This window comes from Molothrus aeneus, chromosome 12 (genome assembly GCF_037042795.1).
Source record: "Molothrus aeneus isolate 106 chromosome 12, BPBGC_Maene_1.0, whole genome shotgun sequence".
NCBI lineage: Eukaryota > Metazoa > Chordata > Aves > Passeriformes > Icteridae > Molothrus > Molothrus aeneus.
Window position 1 is genome coordinate 16,961,716 of NC_089657.1, and position 20,542 is coordinate 16,982,257.

Below are 20,542 nucleotides of genomic sequence, written 5' to 3' on the forward strand. Positions count from 1 at the left end.
GGGGGGGGTCCCGGGAGAGAGCCCCGCCCACTCCCACCGGCCCCACCCACTCGGGTCACGCACCATAGACCACGCCCACCCAACACAGCCCCACCCTTGGCCCCGTCCCGTGATCCCCTGAGGTCACTTCCGGGGCGGGCCGGAAGCGGCGCGCTCGCGGTCGCGTTCAAACCGCGCAGGGCCGCGCCGCCGCTCCAGCCCCGGGGCCGCGACCCTCAGGAGCCTCCCAGGTCACCGGTCCGGCCCCGCCATGCCCATCCGCGCACACTGCACTATCTGCTCCGACTTCTTCGACAACGAGCGGGACGTGGCGGCCGTGCCTTGCGGGCACACCTTCCACCAGGCCTGGTGAGCGCCGGGACGGGCGGGGGCTCGGGCCCGGCCGTGGGTGTCAGCCGTGGGCACCTTGTGTGGTCCCGCGAGAGGGCTCGGAGGAGCTCACGGAGCTGCCGCAGCAGCCCGGGCTGTGCTGATCACACGTGTGAACGGGCTCTCCCGGGAGGTGGTGGAGTCGCCGTCCCTGGAGGCCTTTAAGGAAGGACTGGATGTGGCACTTGGCACGGTGGTGATCGGTCATAGGCTGGTCTCGATGAGCTCAGATCTTTTCCGACCTAATTGATTCTGTGCTTCTGTCGCTGTGCTGCCTGCAGGCTCCCTTCTCCCGAAGAGCCAGTGTCACAGGGTGTTTGGAGGGACTGATGCTGGATTATGGTGAAGGTGCCCTGGTAATTCCGTGCTTTTCTAGGACTGTGTTGAAAGGAAATGGTTCTTCTCAGGAAATAAACTTTGTGTGGGGAGAGGGTGGGCATTTGCTTTCCTGGCTAACGAGCTTGGAGAGGACCACGGGTGTGATTGTCACTTCTCACTCAGCAGCTCTGCTCGGGCCTGCTCTCTGCCAGCAGCCAGCGGAGCAGGGAGAGCTTCCAAAGGGAACCTGCCAGCTCCAAATCATTACCTGCTCCCAAAATAAACCTTTCCAGTGTGATGTGATGGCTTGGTTGCAGAATGCATTAGTAGCTGTCCTGGGGAGCCCAGCAGGTTTGTGTTCGTCGTGGCAGAGCAGAGCCCAGCCTGGCACCCCTGGCTCAGAGATCCGTGCTCAGTGGCACCCTTGGAGCTGGCTGGGCTGGAGCTGACTGTCACAGCCTGATAGAGCAGCTCCCGTGTGCATCCACTCGCTCCTGCGAAGCTGTGGCTCCTCAGTGCCTGTCTCCCAGAGAGATCTGAGCTCTGCAAAAGCTCTGCCCTGTTAAAGATAAGCTCACATGCTAAATTCAGCCAGGAATTGTCTTGGAGATGTGGGTGGAGCATGCGTGTGGAACACGGAGCTCCGGCCGGCCACAGCGCTGGACTGAAGGCTTGCAGTTCTGCTTTAGTGTGTTGTGTGATGAGGAGTCACATCCTGCTGTCTCCTGGGGAGCTGGGGCATGGCCCCTGGAAGCAGTGGCCCAGGACTGTAAGGATTTACTGTGTTTTCCTTTTCTTTCTCAGCCTCTTCCAGTGGTTTGACACTGCACCGAGCCGGACATGCCCGCAGTGCAGAAACCAGGTAAAGCCATCCCCCGTGCACGCCTGTGGCACCAAGGAGCTCTGGCCTAGGGTGATGCCAGAAAAAGGCTCGTGGTAAAAAGCAGAGGGACTTCCTGTCATTTGGGAATCCCCAGAGGAGAGGAACTCCCCTTCACAGCCCTTTGGGTTGCACTGGGCTGAGGGTGCCCTGCTGCTGTCTGTACTGCAGCTCCTTTCAAAAGGGGCTATGGGTTTTCACAGCTTTTCCTTAGGCTGGGTAAGTATTGCCATGATGACAGGAGGGGCTGCAAGGGCTTAGTGGGGCACCTGACTGGTGTTTGTGGTGTGCCCAGCCCATTGCTGTCAGGTGAACAGCCCATTCTGCTGCACGTGGGCCTTACAACCCCTCCTGGCTTAGCAGTACTCGACCCTCCCTTGAGAAAAGCAGTGGCTGGGGAGAGAAGGAAGGATGTGCTCTGCTTCTGAGATAGAAGGCTGAGACTTGGGTTTCCATTGGCTTAACTGGTACCTGAACGTCTTTGAAGTCCCTTGTGTCACCAGCCTTCATGCCACCAGCAGGTCTTGGCACGTAGTGGCTGCAGGAGATGTTTCCTCGCTCTCAGATGAAAATTTTTAGCCAGCTGCTGCTTGGGCTTATTCTGTGTTCGTGCTTCTTTCCTCCTCTCAAGGTCTTGGCCCTTGTTCCTTCCCTGACTTGTTGATTCCCTCTGTTCTTCTCTGCCTCTTACATCTCTGGGTTACCATGGAGTTATCGCGAAATAACATCTTATGTGGCAGTAACCATGCAATTAGCTGGTGTCATGACTGTATATAATACTTAAAACACAAAGCTGTAACTGCATGGGGGAGGTGTGGAGAGCTATCAAATTCAATTACAGCACCTTCTGCCTGCAGAAAGCAGCACGTACTTCTGTCTTAGGATTTGGCATCATGTTAGCTCAGCATCAGCTGCTTTGGGCTGAGCTGCCAGAGAACAGACTGCGCTCGATTCAGAAATGTCTGAATCTTTCTGCTGCAGCTCAGGAGCTTGGCTGGAGTCACACTGCCAGAAACTGAGTGGGGGGTCTGCTGCTGTGCTGTTGAGCCAAAGCAGAGCATCAGCACTAATGGTGTCAAACACGTGATCTGATTTGCCTTTCATGGCCTTGTCACAAGACAGTACCTTCTCCCCCTCCATCTGTCTTCCATATCTGTTGTTTCCATATTTGTGCCCATCAAACTCTTCTGTCTCCTGTGTTTAGGTCAGCAAAAGACATATCATCAGTAAGCTGTTTTTTGATGTTACCCTGGACGAGCAAGCAGCACCGGATGCTGAGACCTTGCAGGTAACTTGATGGGGGAGTTCTTTCCTCATGTGATGTTTCAGCCTCCTGGGAGGGTGGCCTGGCCTGCTGGTCCTCTGCCAGCAGGTGCTTCCCCAGCTGGAGCTTGCTGTGCTCATGTGTCTGACCTGAAGCATATCAGTCTCTTTAGCATTCCCTCTGACCAAATCCCATGTGGTGACTGAAGGAGCCTCCTCTTCTTCCTGCTCTTCTTTCTGCTTCTCACTTTACCTGGAAACCTCCTGAAACACCATCACATCAGACTGCTGTTCCTCCCTTGGGAATGAGGGTACAGAGCTGTTCCCAATGACAAGAGAAGGGAAATCCCAGATGCAGTGAATTGCTGCTGGTATCTGTGGTGTGGTTGTGTGTGAGCCTTGCTGACCCCTCTGGAAAGAAGGGGCCGTTGGAGGAACCTTCTGTGCAGGGCGGTTGTGCAGATTGAAGGATGTAGGGCTGGGTGATTCCCCAAGAGAGATGAGGAAAGGAACTGCCTGAAGCCACACCAGCAGCAGTGAACAACGTGGAGGCTGGGTCCTGGCAGAATCCTGGCTGGAGCTGGGATGCTGGTGGTGTGCTGCAAGTGCCACCTTTGGGTGCAGAGAGTTGTGTGTGAGTAGGGATAAAAGCAGAGTGGCTGTTCCACATTCTCCTTTGTGTAGTGTGGATGAAACACGGCTCCTTCTGTCTTGGAATTATCTGTTCCAAAAAAAGGGTGGCCGGTTGACCTTGGTATAACGGGATGCTTGTACCCTCTTGTGTTTAGAAGCAGCATGTGCAGCAATTACCATAATTAGCAGTTGCCATGACAATTCTATATGTACTTTGTATGTCTTTAAAATAAAGCCAGCCAGACTAGAATGTCAGTAGCAGTGTCTTTCTCCAAGATCACCAGTAACAAATCTGAAGACTGAAGTGTGCAGAGGAGTGGAGGAGCATCTCTGGGCCCTGGAGCTGCGTGCCCTCACAGCAGATACATTTCCTTTCGTATGGATTGAGATCCATTCCCACAGGTGTAATGAGATGGGTGACTCGGAATGGGTTGTCTGGAGAGAATCGCCCTAGAAAATCTTCCTGTTCTCTCTCACCCCCACCCCATGATCTAAAATGGGTTCCCCCAGCCTTCTGCTCCAGGCAGGCTGTGCAGAACTGCTCCCTTGCTCAAGGGCAGGACTGTGGAGCTGCTCCTGCACAACAAGCTTAATGGTAACTCCTCCTGCTCCTATAAATCTTGTGTGTATGTGTCAGAGCAACATCTAGCCTCAGTGTACAGCCTGCTTAATGAGGGCTCTAAGGTCACCAACAGAAAGAACCAAATACTTTTCTGGGTAAATCAGCATCATTAGCTTGTGTGGGTATTCACTGCTGTGTGCACTGTACAGGTTGCTGCTGCTGCAAGCAGTTTCATGTGGTGTGCTGCCTCGTTTCTGGAGATGTGGAGTACCTTAAGAGCACTGATGCCTTGTTCACAATGGATGAGGGACTAATGTCCACCCAGATGTGAGATCTGCCTGTGACAGTGTGTCTGATTCTGGCCAGGCAGCAGTTCAAAGTGAACACGTGGGCCAAGCCTGGGCTCTTCAGAGGATGAGATAAGAACCTCTGGTATCCTCAGCCAGAAGTAACTTCACCTGAGGAAGAAAAAAATAAAAAAAATCCAAGGTTTGTGATGAACCACTGCCTGGCCCTCCAAGAGCCTGGGCATAGAGTGGTGTTGATCTGTGTATTCAACTGGAGCTGTATCTGTGCAGCCCACAGCTGTCTTGGAACGAGCATTTGGCCTCCTGCCATGAAAAGGATGTGCTAGAAAGCAAAGTATGTAGCTGTGGTCTGCTTGTCATCTTGGGGTGACAAGCTTGGGATTCTCTTCGGAGAACCAGTCTTTGGCACCCAGTGAAGTGGTTGGAAGAGCTCCCTCATGATCTGAAACCCCTTCCCGTTGTTGCAGAATTAGCCAGATTATCTTTTGTAATTGTCTTTGTTTCTGTTTCTCACTGTTGCTGTTACTCAGAAATGTTTACAGTCACAGGAGTGCTGGGGCTGTTTTGCTTTCCTCCACCCCCAGGCTAAAACTTCAATAAAAACACCAGGGGGAACCTGGATCCCTGGAGTAGCTGTGGAGCACAGGCTAAGTGTCCAGGCATTTCCTTCATTACTGAACCTGGGTTTAGCCTATATTGAATTTAAAGATAGTCCTTGTGAGCAGAACAGTCTCCATGTGGCTGTTCCCAGAGCAGGAAAAGGGTGAGTTTTGGAGTGTAACACCTCAGTGAGTCTGTCAAGAGCTGCTTATGATCTGGGGACTGCAGAATTCTTCCAAATGAGATTTTAGCTTGGTGAAGAGGAGGTGGGGGGAGGATTCCTGCCTGTAAACCTGCTGGGGAAGGTAGAAGCCTTGGAGGACAGCTGTCTGTTTGTGGTCAGGATATATTCATTTGATCTTGGGAAAATCTGATCTTGTAACTCAGTCTGGCAGGGAGAGGAGAGCTTCTCTCGGAGGAGAGAAAATTGGGAGCGGCTTTTAGGAGCTGTGGTGGAGGATGAGGGATTTCAGATTAAGTTGATGAATGAGGTAATGTTACATAGCTGCCTGAAGTAGCCCAGGGTTTCTTTGCTATCATGAAAATTAGCACATCTTGTGAGCCCACTAATCGTTCCTGAATAGGACTCTGAGGAAGCTACTTCAGAATAGTTCCTGCAGCAGAGTTAATTCCACATTAGCCCTCCAGCAGTTGTGCCCCTTAGGGCAAGTCCCAGTCAGCTCTGCTCGGCTTTGCATTTAGTCCCTTCTGCTTTCCAAGCTTTACATCCCACATTGCCTTTCCTGCCTTTATTGTCACTAGCAGAGCCCTAGCTCCAGTCCTGTCAGAGCTGTGGTCACTGCTGGTGCTATTCTCGGCTCAGATTTGCATGTAGCATTCTGGGTTGCACAGATTTGTGTGCCTGTGTTGGCATTTTATTGTGGTTTTATTCCACTGCAGTTCCTGCCTGACTTGTTATGTGCTTTCCTCTGCAGTTCTCTAACACAGCTTTTTAAGTCATCTTCTGTTGACTCTTTCCTGCATATATTTATCTCTCTGGTTTTTCTTTTAAATATATATATAGATATAAATAGCCTCTCTTTTTAACCTCTCCACATTTCCTTTGGCTATTCGCCAGTGTTAAATTATATCACTTCATTTTCTGTAATTTAAACTTCAGGGCATCTGCTGCCTCTTTCTGATCCTTGATGAAGGCGTTAGAAATAGTTGATGCTCCTCAGACCCTTGTGGTACCCAGGAGATTTTGTGCACTCTCAGCTGGTGTGTTATGGATTGGTTTCTCAGTGATCTGTTTCCAGCATTCGATTGAGCTGTTAGCTCATATCAGCATCCTGAACTGCAGTGACTTCAGTGTCTGCCAGCATGTTTGAGTGCATGCTTGGTTACCTTTTCAGGTGTCTGGCTGTGCTCTTCTGTCTCCCACCTCCATCTGATTAAAGTTCACTTCAGTTTAAAGAACTCTCAGTAATCCAGTTAGTCTGGCAACATTCCTCCCTTATTGCCTTGTTTAGGTAAAACATTATAAAAATTGTTCTTGCCTGACTTCCTGTGTTTCCCTGAGAGCCTTCCAAAATTATTCAGCTAAAACAGGATGACTGACAGTGTGAGAAACACAAGGTTGACAAGGCTAAGATGAAGCTGCAATCCTCTCTTCTCCCCCTGAAGAAAGCCAGTTGGAGGTGCTCTTTCCGTTCCCTGTGAGAATCCAGGCTTGTAACTCTGTGCTTGTTGTTTCTATATCCCCTCTTCAGTACCTGCCTGGTCCAAAAGTCCTGCTGAGAAATCTTTTTAAGATCTGGTGAAAGCATCTCTGCAGGGCATTTCCTAATGGGCTTTTCTGTGTTGTGTTTCAGAATGAACTGGACCAGGTGAAGGCCCAGCTCTCCTTGAAAGGTGAGTTCCTGCAGCCTGCAGGGGATCAGCAGCTCCTGGGCTCTACCTGTGCCAGGTGGCTTGGCCAGGTCTGAGGAGCCCCTGTGCAGAGGCCACCCCTCTCTGAAGCCAAGGGCATGGTTCAGGCTGCAAGCTGTTTCGCTAGAGCAACTTCTTCAGAGCTTTTTCTGAGGTGAGAACACCTCCAGTGAGGCAAAGCTTATATGACAGAGCCTGAGACCACAGCCTGGCCCAGCTCTGCTGTAACTCAGGAGTTCACTGCAAGTTTAGACAGGTAGATGCAATCTTTTTGCCCCCTTCCTAATCACAAGCTTACAGAATTGCAGCAAAGCTCTATCTGGAACAGGCTTGAAAGCAAAAGCCTTGGTTTGCTTGCTGGGAAACTCACAGCTGCATATGGCAAAGGTTTATTCCCTCCAACAGATGAGAGGGTGAAAGTGGTGTCCAAAAGCAGCATTGGAATTGTTTGGCTGTTGCAGTGCCACATGTGTCGCGCGAAGAGCAGACGGAGTTCAGTGTGCACGCACTTCCATCTTCCCATCTTTAATTTTAGAGGATGTTTGAGGGAGGCAGGAAAAGCAAAAGCCCTGGAGACTTGTCGATGGGTTTTAAGCATCGTCTGTAGGCAGCCTGTCATCAGAACATGAGTCATGAGCAGCAAAAGGAAAATGTCAGTCTAAGTGACAGAAATCCTTAAACATGCTAGCAGAAGGGTAAAAAAATGTTTAAAGAATGCTGGGGGCTCACCCACGCCCCAAGAGTTGTCTTTCCTCTGCGTTCCCTGCATGCACGAGACAGACACGAATAGCCAGTAGATTGAGGATTCGGTCCTTAGCCTTAGAGTAGAATTGGATGGTCTGCACGTCTCTATTCTGAGGCCTGTTCTCCTGCCAGCTTGGTTGAGTTTAGTGACTTGGTAGAGAGCCAGATCTTCTGGGGAAGGTGGCTGGGATTCTTACTAGGATATTATCCAAGAAAAACTGCTTGAAGGCCTGCTAATCTTCTCGGCTTCTGGTGAGTAGAGGTTGGATTTGACATTCCCTGTCCCATTCTCTTTTCATACTGGAAATGCGAAGCTCCTTCCCACCTCCTGCCTCCTTTGCTGTGGGTACTCTGCTCTCTGCTGGTTCCTGTGTATAAGTTCTCCATGTGAAGCTATGCTCTGCTCTGTGTGCTGCAGAGGAGCTGTGGAGCTGCCAGGCTCTGATCAGCCTGCAAATGGCTCGAGAGGTGCCGAGCTCCGAGCAGGCTCTGTGGGAGGCACTCTGAATGAGCTGAAAAATCATTCCTGCAGCACAGAGGGGTTTGATTCCTGCCATCTGCCTCTGGGCAGCTGGGAACGGAGGAGGGGGAAGCCCTAACTCTTCCAGTGGGTGTGGAGTCCCTGCAAATGCAAGGGAGCATCTCCAGGCACTGCCTCTGGTGGGAAAGGGTTATTCAGATCAGTGGAGAAGCCACCCGTGTGCTTCTGCTGGAACATGTTCCTCTCTTGTTCCTCGGTCCCACATGGCTCTTTTACTCCCTGACTGAACAGTGCAGCTTCACTGCAGGTCATGCTTCCACAGGATATGGAGGCAGAATTTGAAACTGGATGGCTTGCAAGGAGAACAAACTTTTTGGAAAGGTACTCTTTGGCTCTCTACTATTGCCAGGCTGGAGCCACAGGCAATTTTAGCAAAGACTCTGAAGATGCTGAGCTGAAGGTTTTACCCTGCCCTTAGCAGGGTTAGGTGGAGGGGTTCCTGCTTTCCCTTATTACCCAACTGCTTTGAGCTTCTCAATGATGCTGGCTGTTCCCTGTTTGGTCTAGGAGCTCCTGATAGTGATTGTTGCTTTCTGACCTGTCCTTCCCTTGTCTCCACAAAACAAATTGAAATCTGGTGGTGGTTTCCACCACCTTCTCTCTGGTGGTTAGGGGCATGTGCTTTGCTCCTGGATTGCCAGGAGGAGAGAGAGCAGGATGCAAAGGTTTTGTGACCTGCAAAAAGTGGGCACTTGGGGAATCGACTTAAGCTGTCATGTGTCCTGTGATGTCCCCAGTGTCACTGCCTCCTGCCCTTTGATGTAGGTGCTGTGGTTAGTGAGGGCATGTGCAGCAGCTTGGTGGACCCCTGCATACAGCTGCTCAGTGGCCCCCAAAGGGGTTCCTGACACATAAGATTCCATGTGGAGAGGATGGATACAAAGCTCTCTTCTCCAGCTCTATGACAGCTTGGTGTAACTCGAGAGGAATTATTTCCTTGTGCAAGCCTGGCTTTGAGAAAACGCAAGAGTTAAGATACATCATCTTAATGCTAGCAGGGCTGGCGCTGGAAAGCTATTAAAGGGAATTTTTTATCTTTAGTAAAGAAATCTTGAAGCCTGCTGGCACTGAGAGAAGCAATTGCTCAGTACAGACCCTGGTGCAGACGCCACTTAGAGAAATGGCTCTCTCCAGGAATGGCCGAATCCTGGCAGCCTGGAGCTGAGCCTGCCAGCAGTCTGTGTGCTGCTGCTGCTGTGCTGCAACTGGAGTCTGGGTTACCAGGCCATGACCTTTCTGTTTCTTCCTTTCCAGAGAAGGAAAAGCGGGAATGCCAGGCTGTTGTGGACGGGCTGAGGGACACTCTGGATGTGCGCAACGCCACGATAGAGTCGCTCCAGAAGATGCTGGGAGAGACAGAGATGCTGTGCTCCTCTCTCAAGGTACCCTTCCTGTCCCCAGTAGGGCTAACCATCATGCAGTCAGTGTTAGTTCTGTTGAAGATCTCTGCAGATCCTGCCAATAAAGAAATTGTGCTGGTGGGATTTTGGGTCTGGTACTTAGATTTTCATTTTGGTTTGATTAATCGAAGCAAGTGCTGTTTCTGGACTCGAGGTCCTGTTTGTGCTCTGCCTGAGGTGATTCAGAGGCATAAAAAGCCTACAGGCCTGTGGTTTGTGTACAGGTGCTCAAGGTAGAGGTATCCCTGGTGAGGGAGAAATGCCAGCCCAGCCTGAGGAATGTGGCTGAACCTCACTAATGAAGTGGCAATGCTGGTCATAAAGGTAGTAGCAGGAATCTAGTGTGGGAACTAGCCCCAGCACCCCATTGCTGAAACAGTGGTTCCCTGAGGTAGAATGTTCTTCTGAAATGGGTTTAGGCCAAGTGGGATTCAAGGAAAATTAGTTTCTTACTTTGATTGGGGGGAGAAATCAAACTGAAAATTATGGAGGGGGAGTTGCAGGCTTCAGCTGAGTGGGATCTGATCCAGCTAACTCTCCTGTCTCTGTTCTGTTGCCAGGGCTTTGCCTCAGTTGGGTTAGTAATGTTGTGAAGTCCAGGGATCAAATATTCCTGTTGTGCTTCAGTGTGCAGTGACTCAGTTTGTAGTCATGTACTATGTGTAAACAGCAAGAGGAAGAGGGTAGGAGCAGGAGCAGCTTTGTTGGGATGTCTTGGAGCAGCTTTGCCTTGATGCTGGGCTGGGCAGTCTGTGCTGTGTGAAGGTGATGTGCCTGTCTCAAGAAGGTGGGGTGCAGGCAGGTGAGGTTGTGAGCTGCAGGCTGGAAAGTGGGATAAGTGTCTGCTGCACTTCCCATGCTGTCTGACCCAGTGTCCTAAACTGCATCCTGTTTCTTGACCTTCAAGGCCAAGTGGCCCAGAGAGAGCTTGTAGACATGTCATGGTGCTGTTGTGCTATATGCCACCTGCAGCTGGGCTCTTTTGGGAGGAAGCATCTGGGGGATCTACCTGATACTAGGACAGAAGGAGTAAGGAATTAATGCCAGGCAGGCCTCATCTTGGGCCAGCACAACTGTTTTTGCCCAACCATGGGATTATATCGAATCTGCTTGCATGTAAAGGCAGCCTGGATCTTGGCCATGCCATAGATGCTGGTGTGATCCTGGATAGGTCAGTGACAGGATACCTCTGATGCCCCCTACTCCAGCAGAAATAACTGTGGCAGTGGAAGCTGGTACTTGCTGCTCAACTCAGCATCTCAGTGCTGGGTTTTCCTGCCTTGACACCTCTGGAGGAGGCTTTGTGCTTATCTTCCCTGCTGCAAAACCCTCTCTGTATGCTTAAGTCCCTTTAATGAAAGCTGGGCAGGGCAGAAGGATTAGGGACCTGGAGGTATCTTTTCTGTGGTGTATGGGGTTTCCCAGCTGAATGCCAAGCACTGTCTTAAACTGCATCATTAAAGATTAAAGCACTAAACTTCTACAGTGAAAATACAGGCTTAACTTGCTGTGACGCAGGTTAAGGCTGTGAGCTGGGCATATCTTCTGCTGGCACTGCCAGTTTGCTGCAGTTTCAGACTGGCTGAAGCTGGGGCCTCTGCCCTGACCAGGCACAAAACACTGCTGTGGGGATCTGGAGTGTTGAGAGTTCTGGTTAGGGAAAAGCCAAAGACAGGTTCCAGTTAAACAAGAGTGACACATGAGCCTGCAACACTGTCCCTCCTCAACTTCCTGGTGGTTTCACAGCTGTTTGGTTTCTGTGGCAGGAAGTGGATAAAATCCTTGAACTTGAGTGGGCTGGAGCTTTACAAGGCAATGATCTTTTGCCAGGCCTTTCCCTGCAATCAGCGCTGTGCTGAAACCAGAGCCTTTCAAAGTTGCTGTGCAAAGTGCCCAGGCACACAGAAACCTAGACAGCACAGATGCATCAGAATGGTGCTAATTCAGCTATCCCCATCCTCTGGCACACTGCAGATGTGTGCTGTTCCATCTCAGCTGAGGTTCTGTGTTACTGCTGGAGAGGCAATATGTGGTGGTGTTTGCAGGGGTCCCAGGACGAGGAAAGAGAATCTTGACTCCATGTTTCAGAAGGCTGACTTATTATTTTATGATATATATTATATTAAAAGAAAATAATATATAAAAACTATACTAAAAGAAAGGATTTCATCAGAAGGCTTGAAAGGAATGAAATGGAATGATAATAAAATCTTGTGACTGCTCACAGCCTCGACACAGGTGGCTGTCACTGGTCATCAAGTAAAAACAGTTTCACATGCTGGGTAAACAATTCTCCAGATCACATTCCAAAGCAGCAAAACATGGAGAAGCTGAAGCTTCTCAGCTTCTCAGGAGAAAAGATCCTGGCAAAAGGATTTTTCATAAAATATGCCTGTGACAGCAATAGGCTGCAATAGACTTGCAGGAGGTGAGAGAAATGCCTAGGGGGTGTCTGATTTCACCCAGGTCTTCCAGAAGAGACCCACTCATTCCTATCCATGCTCTAAGCAGCTAATAGTAAGGAGAGCTGGGAGGCTGAAGCAATCAGCTGTGCACGGAGGGAAAGGCAATAGCAAGATTTGCTTGCTGTGGACTCCTTTGCTTTTGAAAAACAAATTGTCACTGCTGCATACAGGGCACTGTGCAGCAGAGAGGGGCTGTAACATGGGTTCAGCTCCAGCCTTACCTTGTGATCAGCACTGAGACCCTGCTGTGCTGTGGGGAGCAGAGCTAGGGGTGCAGTGGGAGGGAGTCCATAATCCCAGGCTGCTGAGGTGGTGAGAGCATTCAGCCAATGTGTGCTCCCAGCTGCCCGCAGCGTGCATAAGCCGGGATGTTTCTCCAGCAATCCCTGGAGCCTCACAGCAGGCTGGGTGTGCTTGCTTCCCTGCAGAAGCAGATGAAATTCCTGGAGCAGCAGCAGGAGGATAACAGAAGTTCAAAGGAGGAGGCTCGCCGGCTGCGGAACAAGCTGAGAACCATGGAGCGGTGAGATCCGGGTGCGCCCTGGCCTTGCAGGCTTGGCTGCACACCTCTCCCTTTTTGGGGAGGGGAGCAGGGTTCTGCTGGGCCTGCTGCAGCACCCACCTCCATGTGCTGGATCATCTTATCTTGAACTTTGAAATGGCTGCTTTAGCTGCCCTTACATGCCTCCTGCCCCTGCTGTTTGCAGACAGCTGCTCTCCTTAAAGAGCAGCAAGGCAGGGTACTGGCCTCATCTCTAGTGCACTGAGCATGGCTATGTGCCATTTCTGTTATCAGAGGATGCTGGGGCAGAATGCCAGCCCAGGAGCACAGTGAGCCACTGGGCTATAGGGACCAAGAGCTGGGCATCAGTTCCATGTGCAGTATGTGTGTGCAGCTGCCCCTTCTCTAGTCCAAGTAGTGCTGCTTTTCCCCAGTGAAAAGCCCTGCTTGAGGTGAGGCAGCTGTCTCTCTTCTCCCATGACACCCAGAGTGCCTGCAAGAGAAGCTCAGGCTGCACCAGCCCCTTGAAGGGGAAGCAGGGCTTTTGTCTCTTTCCCAGGTCTGTTTGTGATTCATGTGCTGAGGGTATGTTTTTTGTTTGTGTTTTTTTTGTGCAGGATCGAGCTGTTGCTTCAGAGCCAGCGCTCGGAAGTGGAGGAGATGATCAGAGACATGGGAGTCGGGCAGGCAGCGGTGGAGCAGCTTGCAATCTACTGTGTCTCCCTTAAAAAGTAGGTGCTGCAGGCTTGGCACAGCTGGCTGGTGTTGTCCTGGGAGTGCCCAGGGAGAGCCCTCTGCCAAGCACCCACAGGCACATGGGCTCTGTGGGGCTTTCACCACCTCTTAGGGCTTCCACTGGGCTTTGACTGACAGATCCTGGGGACCTAGTTTGGAGCCTGTCACACTGAACTGTTCTTCTTGTCACTGTAGTGACATGTGTGTCACCATGGGAACTGTCTCCAGAGTTGTCAGTGCACCTATGAAGTGATGATGATTATTCCCTCTGCTTTCCTCTCATGCCCGGGGGAAAGCAAGCGGATGCAGAGCTCTGGGTTGTGCCCTCTGCAGCACTGCACTGTGCAGCTGTGGCCTCTGGCAAAGCAAGCCTCCACTGCTGCCCCTCCCCTACCTGGATATCCATCTGGTCCTGCTGGGGAAAAAACACAGCTTTTTTTGTGTCTGTTCTGATGGCAGCTGAATAACTGCAGCTTTGGTACAAAGCTGTAATGAGGCAAGTGTCCCTGTGGTGTAATTGGGAATGAATGTGCATGGCCAGTAGTGGGAAGTCTCTGAAAAGTCACTTAAAGCAAAGTCCCCTGTTTGCTGCTGGCATGGAGGCTGTGCTCTGTTTTCTGTCTTTTTCACTGGCAATTAAAACACCCCTGGCTCTGGTTCCCATTTTGCTGGTGGAATCAGGCATGGTACCCCATGCAGGTTTTTTCTCCCCCATGGTGTAGTGGAATGTGTGACAGTGTTAGTACACTCACTCATCTTTGTTCCTTAAAGGGCATTGTGTCTCCTGGGTTTTCTCTGGTGGCTCTGCAGGTCCAGCATCAATTTGAGGGTCTTGGCTTGACTCTGAGAAGTTCTGGCTCAGCTGCCTTACGAACAGTGTGACTCTTTGGGTCTCTTTGTAGGGAATATGAGAATTTGAAGGAGGCTCGGAAGATCTCTGGTGAGATGACAGAGAAGCTGAAAAAGGAGCTGTTTTCTGTCAATAATAAGGTAAAGGGAGAGTGTGAGTTGCCAGGGTGACATCTGGTCTGTAGATCCCTGTCCATAACTGAGGTCCAAGGCCTCTGCAGTGACCCCCTCCCATGCTGATAGGTACAGGTGTGTGGAAGGGCCAGGCTGGGTTTCTGGGTCAGGATGTGATGTGGTGAGCAAACAGCTCATGGGCTGTTGTCAGGAGGGCAGTCTCTGGGGACAGTGCTGGAGCAGCATGTGCAGAGCCAGCCAGAGTTTGTCAGGGAGCCTGTGCTGGAAAGCAGCAGCACACAGGTGCTCCACTGCTCCCACTGGGTTCTGGAAGTAGCAATTCCTTCATCTGGCTACTCTGCTGAGCACTCAGCTGCCAGCTCCTCCTGCTGCAGAACTGGGCCCCTAAGGAAGTGGGAAGGGGTTTGGAGCCAGAATTAGTTGAGCAGGGCTTAGTCCTGGCTTGGCACATCCAGTCACACCCAGTTGTGACTGGATGTGCCTTCAGCCAACTGAGCTGGGCCAGGGCTCCCACATCATGCTGTGCTCAGGGCAGGAGAGCTTCCCAAAGCACAGTGAGGACACACAGGTGGCCCTGCACAGAGCCTGCCTGGGCTGCTCCTGAGCTGGTGCAGAGCCTGGGGATGCTGACATGCCTCTGCTGCTGTGCTCCCCCTGCTCCAGGCATGGCCGGGCTCTGTTAGCTCAGGTCAGGCAGGACTGTCTTTGTTCTGGTAGTACATCCCTGTGAAAAGTGTGTGTGTAACCTCACTCCCCAAGGCACAGGTGTTCCCTGGGGCATCCCTGTGTCTAAGCCAACAAAGTGAGAAGCTGTGGGTGGATTTGGCCTACTTCTGTTACTCAGCCATTGCTGCTGTCCCCTCAAATGGAGAAGGAGGTTTTCAGATTGCTGTGCTGTGCTCCCCAGAGAAGTTAACCCCTCCACAAGGTTCTGCTGCTGGAATTGGGCTGCTCCTGGCTGAGTCAGCCCCAAGCTGTGGTGGCCAGTGGGGTCAGGAGGATGCGAGTCAGTGCACAAGGGGCTCCAGGCTTGGCTGCCAGAGAGCTGACTGTACCCACAGAGTGTGAGCTGGCCCAGGCTCCCGGACCCACTGAAGTGTCTGAAGTGGTAGCAGGCCACTTCCTGACCCCTGCTGCTGGCATGCTTCCCTGTTGAATCAGGCTCGTCCATGTGCCAGCACTGCTGATGCACAGCCATCCTCCAGCCTGTGGTTTGTGATTTCTGTGCTCTGCTGTGTCCAAAGTCCTGCAGGAATTTAGAATGCAGCCACCAAGTGTTAGAGCAGTGAAAAACTCTTGCCGTGAGGCATAAGTGCTGGGCAAGCAGCCCTGGACATCCCTCTGCAGGCAGCTTGTGGAATTGGGCAGGGATTGGATTGCACTGGTACAGGAGAGGTTGGTCAGACTGACACAGGAAAATGGAGCCCTTAAACAGGGGAAGTAGCATGTGCTGCAGAGCACACTGCTCTCACAGGGCTCTGCAGTCTCCCTTAGGCAGGTAAGTATAACCCACACTCTGTTGTGTTCTGCAGCTGCAGAAAACGACTTCAGAGTTGGAGAAGACAAAGGAGGAGTTAAAAAGCACACAGAAAGATCTGAAGAATGCAGACAAGGAGATCTTGGTGAGAATATCTTTCTTCATGGCCAGCTGCCAGTTACTGCAGACTGGTCTGCAGCTGCAAAGCCAGGACTTATGCTGGCTTTTGCTCAATGACTAAATTTCCCAGCCTACCTCTGAGCTCCACCTGATGTCGATTTATGGAAAAGGGGCAAAGTATCTATTGCTAAATTTTTCCTTATCTCACTGGCTGCTTTCCATTTTCTCTCCAGAGTTTGAAGAAAAAGATAGACATCCTGCAGGATACTCTGAAGGTCCCATCTGTAACCAGGGAAACACTCAGTCGGCTAGTCTTGGAAAGGTTAGTGAGCTGCATCCTCACACACAGTACAGGCATGTAGGGGACAGGTCCAAAGCCAGAGTTGACACTTTAACTGAGAAAGCAGAGATGTACTAGTCTGGTAGGTGTTGCAGAGGTATGGTGGTTTTGTTCCTTGTATCCTTTTTCTTGTAGCTGATGAGATGATGTTTGGTTTACGTGGAAAAAGTCTCAGCGGGTTTGGGTCAGGAGAGGGTGGAGGAATGGCCTGGGTTTTGAAAAAGTCTTTGTCACTGTGCCCTGCCTGGGAAACATCCCTAAAGCTGCTGTTCTTGTGGCTTTAGAGCTGGCCATGTGATGAGCATGCACTGGTGTATGGTGACCAAAGATCTCAGCTAGGCAGAGGAATCTGTCCTGAGAAATGACATCTGCTTTTATGCAGCCTTTCTTGAGGAGCCTGTGCCATTAGCCCAGTAGAGCAAGCTGGGTTGTGTCCACAGAGCAGCAATGTGTCAGTGTGATTCCTGGGCTCTGGGTGCTGGTGTCACAGCGCTCAGAATTTGAGAGGGAGCAGTAATTTGGGACATAGAATTTAAACTCTGGGGTTCAGATTGTCCTTTCTTTGATGTGTAAGCAGAACAGGGCTCTGCTCCTGGTGCTACTGCTGTGTGAGCACTCAGTGTCGTGGGGTGCAGCCCTACCTTCCCCTGGGTGCAGGCAGTGGCTCAGTGACTGATGCTTTTCCTGGCCTTGCAGCCCTGCTCCCATGGAGCTGCAGCATCCCAAGCTCCACCGCCCAGCCCACAGTGATGAGATCAATCTGGATGCCACATTCGACGTGGCCACCCCTGAACACCAGCCCTGCACAGCTCCCCTCGGCCCTGCAAAAAGGCAGAAGCTGGATAAAAAGCCGTGAGTTTTCCCTCCTCTTTCTGCTTCTAAAGGAGATCAAAGTCTCACTGCTTTGGAAGTTTCTGTGTGAGATCAGATATCTCCAGCTGCCTGATGGTGTGCTGCAAGCTTTGTCGTCATTTGCTTGGCCTTGTCTGTCCTTGCCAGCTCCATTTGAACAATAAATCTCTGCTGATTTGCTCCTTGGGCTCCTTACAGGCCTCCTGTGGTAAATCTGGCGAAGAAAGTTCTGAAGGAAGCAGTGGAGGTAAAAGGACTAATCTTGATTTTTCTGTGTCGCCTCTTTGATTCTGCTGTTAATAAGCTTGGAATAAAGAATCTGTTTTCTCCCTTGTGGCTATAGACTGGCCCATCTATAGAACCAGTCTGTGCTTCAAAGTGTTTTCCTTGATGGTCTCCTAGAAACACTGTTGCTGCCTCAGGCCTCCTGGAACTGGGCAGGAGAAAGGAGGGTGGGGACCCACGTGCTTGCTGATGATTCTGCCCCAGATATGCTTCACAACCACCACTGGAGCTGACCACAAGGCCTGTGGGGTCAGCTGAGGTGGCTGTTTGCCCAGGCTTGCTGGTGGCAGTGTCCTGCCTCCTGGGCACTGTTCCACATGAACCCCAGTGGGAGATTGGAAGCTGCTAGTTTCCAACCTGACGTGGTATGGCAGTAACCATTACCTTAAATAGCTGTCTGTGTTATTAGTGCTGCCTGTATGTGGATTCCATTCAGCAGATTGTGCTGGTTAAAGGGCTTTTCTTGTTATTTTGTGGGACAGAACGGGGCAGATGATCTGGAGGATGATGCTCTTAAAGGACTCTTGCCAGCATTCATCAGGAACTCTTTTCTCTCCAAGAAGCCATCTTCGGGTGGTCTGCTGGGTTCCCACAGGAACATGGGCTCTGTAAGTATGACTGTCCAGTTGGTGAGTGTGCCCAGGGCTGGCACTGCCACCTCTGTCCTGAACTGACCCTGAAAGAGGAAGTGAATGAGGCTTTTACCTTGCCACATACAGTGTGTGGAAAATAAATCTCAGAGCACAACCTGGCTACTTCCCAGTCCTGCAGAGCTCCAGGGATGACAGATGCTCATTCCTTTCCTGGCAGCAGACTAAGTGGCTCTCAATGTCCTATTCCTCCACCTCCTTGGAGTGCAGGGGGTATTCTCCTTGTATTCCTCACTCCTGGTGACAAAATCCTAAGCCTTGGTTGGCTTATCTGAAAAAGTGCCCAATATTCCCAAACTTTGTTAATACCCATGGGTCTGTCTTTTTCCAAAAGTGAGGTCTTAGCACAAGTACTGAGTGTTTCCAAGGGCCTTTAACCCCTCTTCAGCAGCTGTGGCCTGCAAGACTCCCCCTTCCCCATACCCAGCATGAGGAGAAGTAGCCAAGGCTCTGTGTGCTGCTCCAGGCTCATTTGTTTCTCTCTCCTAGGTGAGGACGGGCTACGATGGCATGGGAGGCAGGACAAAGTTCATAGAGCCAGTATCCTTTCCTGCAGCTTGTGTGGCACTGCTGATGCTGTGGGCACCTCATTTCTGATCTTCTCTTTGGTCTCAACAAAAACTGGACTTGGGATCCTCAAGGAATGATCTGAGTTCTCCCTGAACAAATCTGAGCTCAGCAAAGGTATCAAGGTCCTGAACTTGCTGAGAGCACTTGTGGCTGGTTCACAGGAGTGCATCAGCTAGAAATCAGTGAAATTTTCAGGGACTGCCTGTGCCCTTGAGATCTTATAGCAGCAGTGTAGCACAGCCTCTTCTGGCTGTGTGCCTGCCAGCCTGTGCAGCTGGAGCCCTCATTCTGTGGGATGCTGCTGCTCCACAGTGGTGAGGAGTGGCTGGGCTGAGCTCACCCTCCCAGGTGTGGAGCTGTTCCTGCCTTGGGATTGCTCTGCCATGGGAGGCTGCAGGCTCTGGCTGCTCTGCCTTCACCTGCACAGTGTCCTGGCTCAGGAGGTCTTGCAACTCAAATAGATATGCTGTTAAAATGCTGGTTTATGTGCAGGGAGATAGCATAGAATCATGAAATCATTAATGTTGGCAAAGAGCTCTAAGATCAGAGTCCAGCCATTAACCCAGCATTAGCAAGCCCACCACTAACCCATGTTCCCAACCAACATGTCTGCATGTTTTTTTAATGCTTCCAGGGACTTCCACCACTTCCCTGGGCAGCCTGTTGCAATGCTTGACCACCTCTTTAGTGAAGAGATGTTTCCTAATATCCAGTTGAAACCCCCTGTGTTTGGAAATGTTCCCTGACAGGTGGGTGCCTGAGCTCTGCTCCCGTGAGAAGGCAGCAAAGCCCATCCTGTCCTCAGGGATGCAGGTATATGGGTGCCAGGTCTGTGTTTCAGGCTGGTCTGCAGCAGGTGTTGGATGACTTGTGTTCCCAGAGCACTGATCTGTGCTTTCCTTGACAGTTTTACCTCCAGACAAACCTGGCAGAAATCCGTCCATTACCAGTTAGGAACAAAAAGAAGGTCTCCAGGCCAGCATCTGCCACTCCTGCACTTTCCTCCAGCAGCAGCCAGGCCAGAATGGACACTTTCCTGCTGTGAGAGTCCCTGACTTCCTGGGAGAGGCTTGGAGAAGAGGCTGCAGGGCAGAGCACACTTGCCCAGAGCCTGGCACGAGGCAATGTGCAGCCACCACTGCCTGGGGTACTGTTCACAAAGCACTGATGCTGCCCTGTGGAGAATCCTGCCCTTGCAGCAAGCCTCTGGAGGCCAAGCCTCTGGCTAGTGCCTGGACTGAGTTACCCTCATTTTACCATTCCTTCATCCATTTTTTCATGCAGAATTAACAGGGTTTTCTTGCCTTCTGGCCTCCTCAGAGTTCTGCAGTTGCTGCTGCTTTGGGCTCTCTGGCACCAGGTGGAACTGCACTTCTTGGATGCAGCCACAAGCAGGAGGTGCAGGAAGGTGTCTGGGATGTCAGTCTGGAGAGCAGCAGGGAGAAGGGACCTGGACCAGCTCCATGCCTGGTGTAAATAGTTCCAAGAAAGTTTACTGTAGGAAGAATTGTGTAGAGCACCCTGTGTGGCTGTTGAGTGTCTGTATATTCATCATCAAATTAAACACCTTCCCTCAGCCACAGGCCTGTTGGGGCTGGGGAGATCCACAGGTGGACTTGGGAGCTGTGTTGCCCTGCCCCATTCTGAATCATGAAGTCCAGAGTGGTCTTGCAGGCTTGGCACTGAAACTACTGACTTGGAAGGGAAGTATTGGGGTGACCCCTGCTGCACATGGAAGCAGAGATAGGTGTGCTGGTGTGACCTTTGTGCTTGGCATGTGTGGGTGTGAAACTTGTTTATTAATTTCTATGTTTTAATAAGAGTATTTTTATTATTTTGTAATTGTTCTACCTTGTGATGAGAGGGCTGGAATGGCCTGGAGAAGTGCTGAAGAATGGCTCCCTTCAGGGGAGGGGGAGGCTGGTGGGGCTGAACATGTCTGGGTTCTTCAGCTTGGATCTGTGGAACAGGAGGTCCACCCCTGAAGCAGGGCTGTCCAAGCTGCAAGGAACAGATGTGCTGAGGCACCTCATAAAGCCCTCTACTGTACAAATCTGACCTTTCCTATTTCC

At 51.2% G+C, this 20,542-nt stretch overlaps 1 protein-coding gene across 3 annotated transcripts; it reads left to right on the top strand.

Annotated features, from left to right (window-relative positions):
* Positions 1 to 50: 50 nt before the first annotated feature.
* Positions 51 to 19,870, top strand: TRAIP (TRAF interacting protein). Of its 3 annotated transcripts, none has more exons than XM_066558328.1 (15): positions 51 to 348; positions 1,492 to 1,549; positions 2,772 to 2,855; positions 6,748 to 6,787; positions 9,345 to 9,472; positions 12,384 to 12,478; positions 13,075 to 13,188; positions 14,095 to 14,182; positions 15,709 to 15,798; positions 16,007 to 16,095; positions 16,810 to 16,965; positions 17,164 to 17,212; positions 17,733 to 17,858; positions 18,390 to 18,440; positions 19,390 to 19,870. In XM_066558328.1, the coding sequence occupies exons 1-15, from the start codon at positions 251 to 253 to the stop codon at positions 19,513 to 19,515; spliced, it is 1,392 nt and encodes a 463-aa protein (XP_066414425.1). In that variant the 5' UTR covers positions 51 to 250; the 3' UTR covers positions 19,516 to 19,870. The 3 variants fall into 3 exon arrangements, with proteins under 3 accessions (XP_066414425.1, XP_066414424.1, XP_066414426.1); XM_066558327.1 differs by having other exon boundaries at positions 257 to 348; positions 651 to 1,549; XM_066558329.1 differs by lacking the exon at positions 51 to 348 and adding an exon at positions 356 to 725.
* The last annotated feature ends 672 nt before the right edge of the window (positions 19,871 to 20,542 follow it).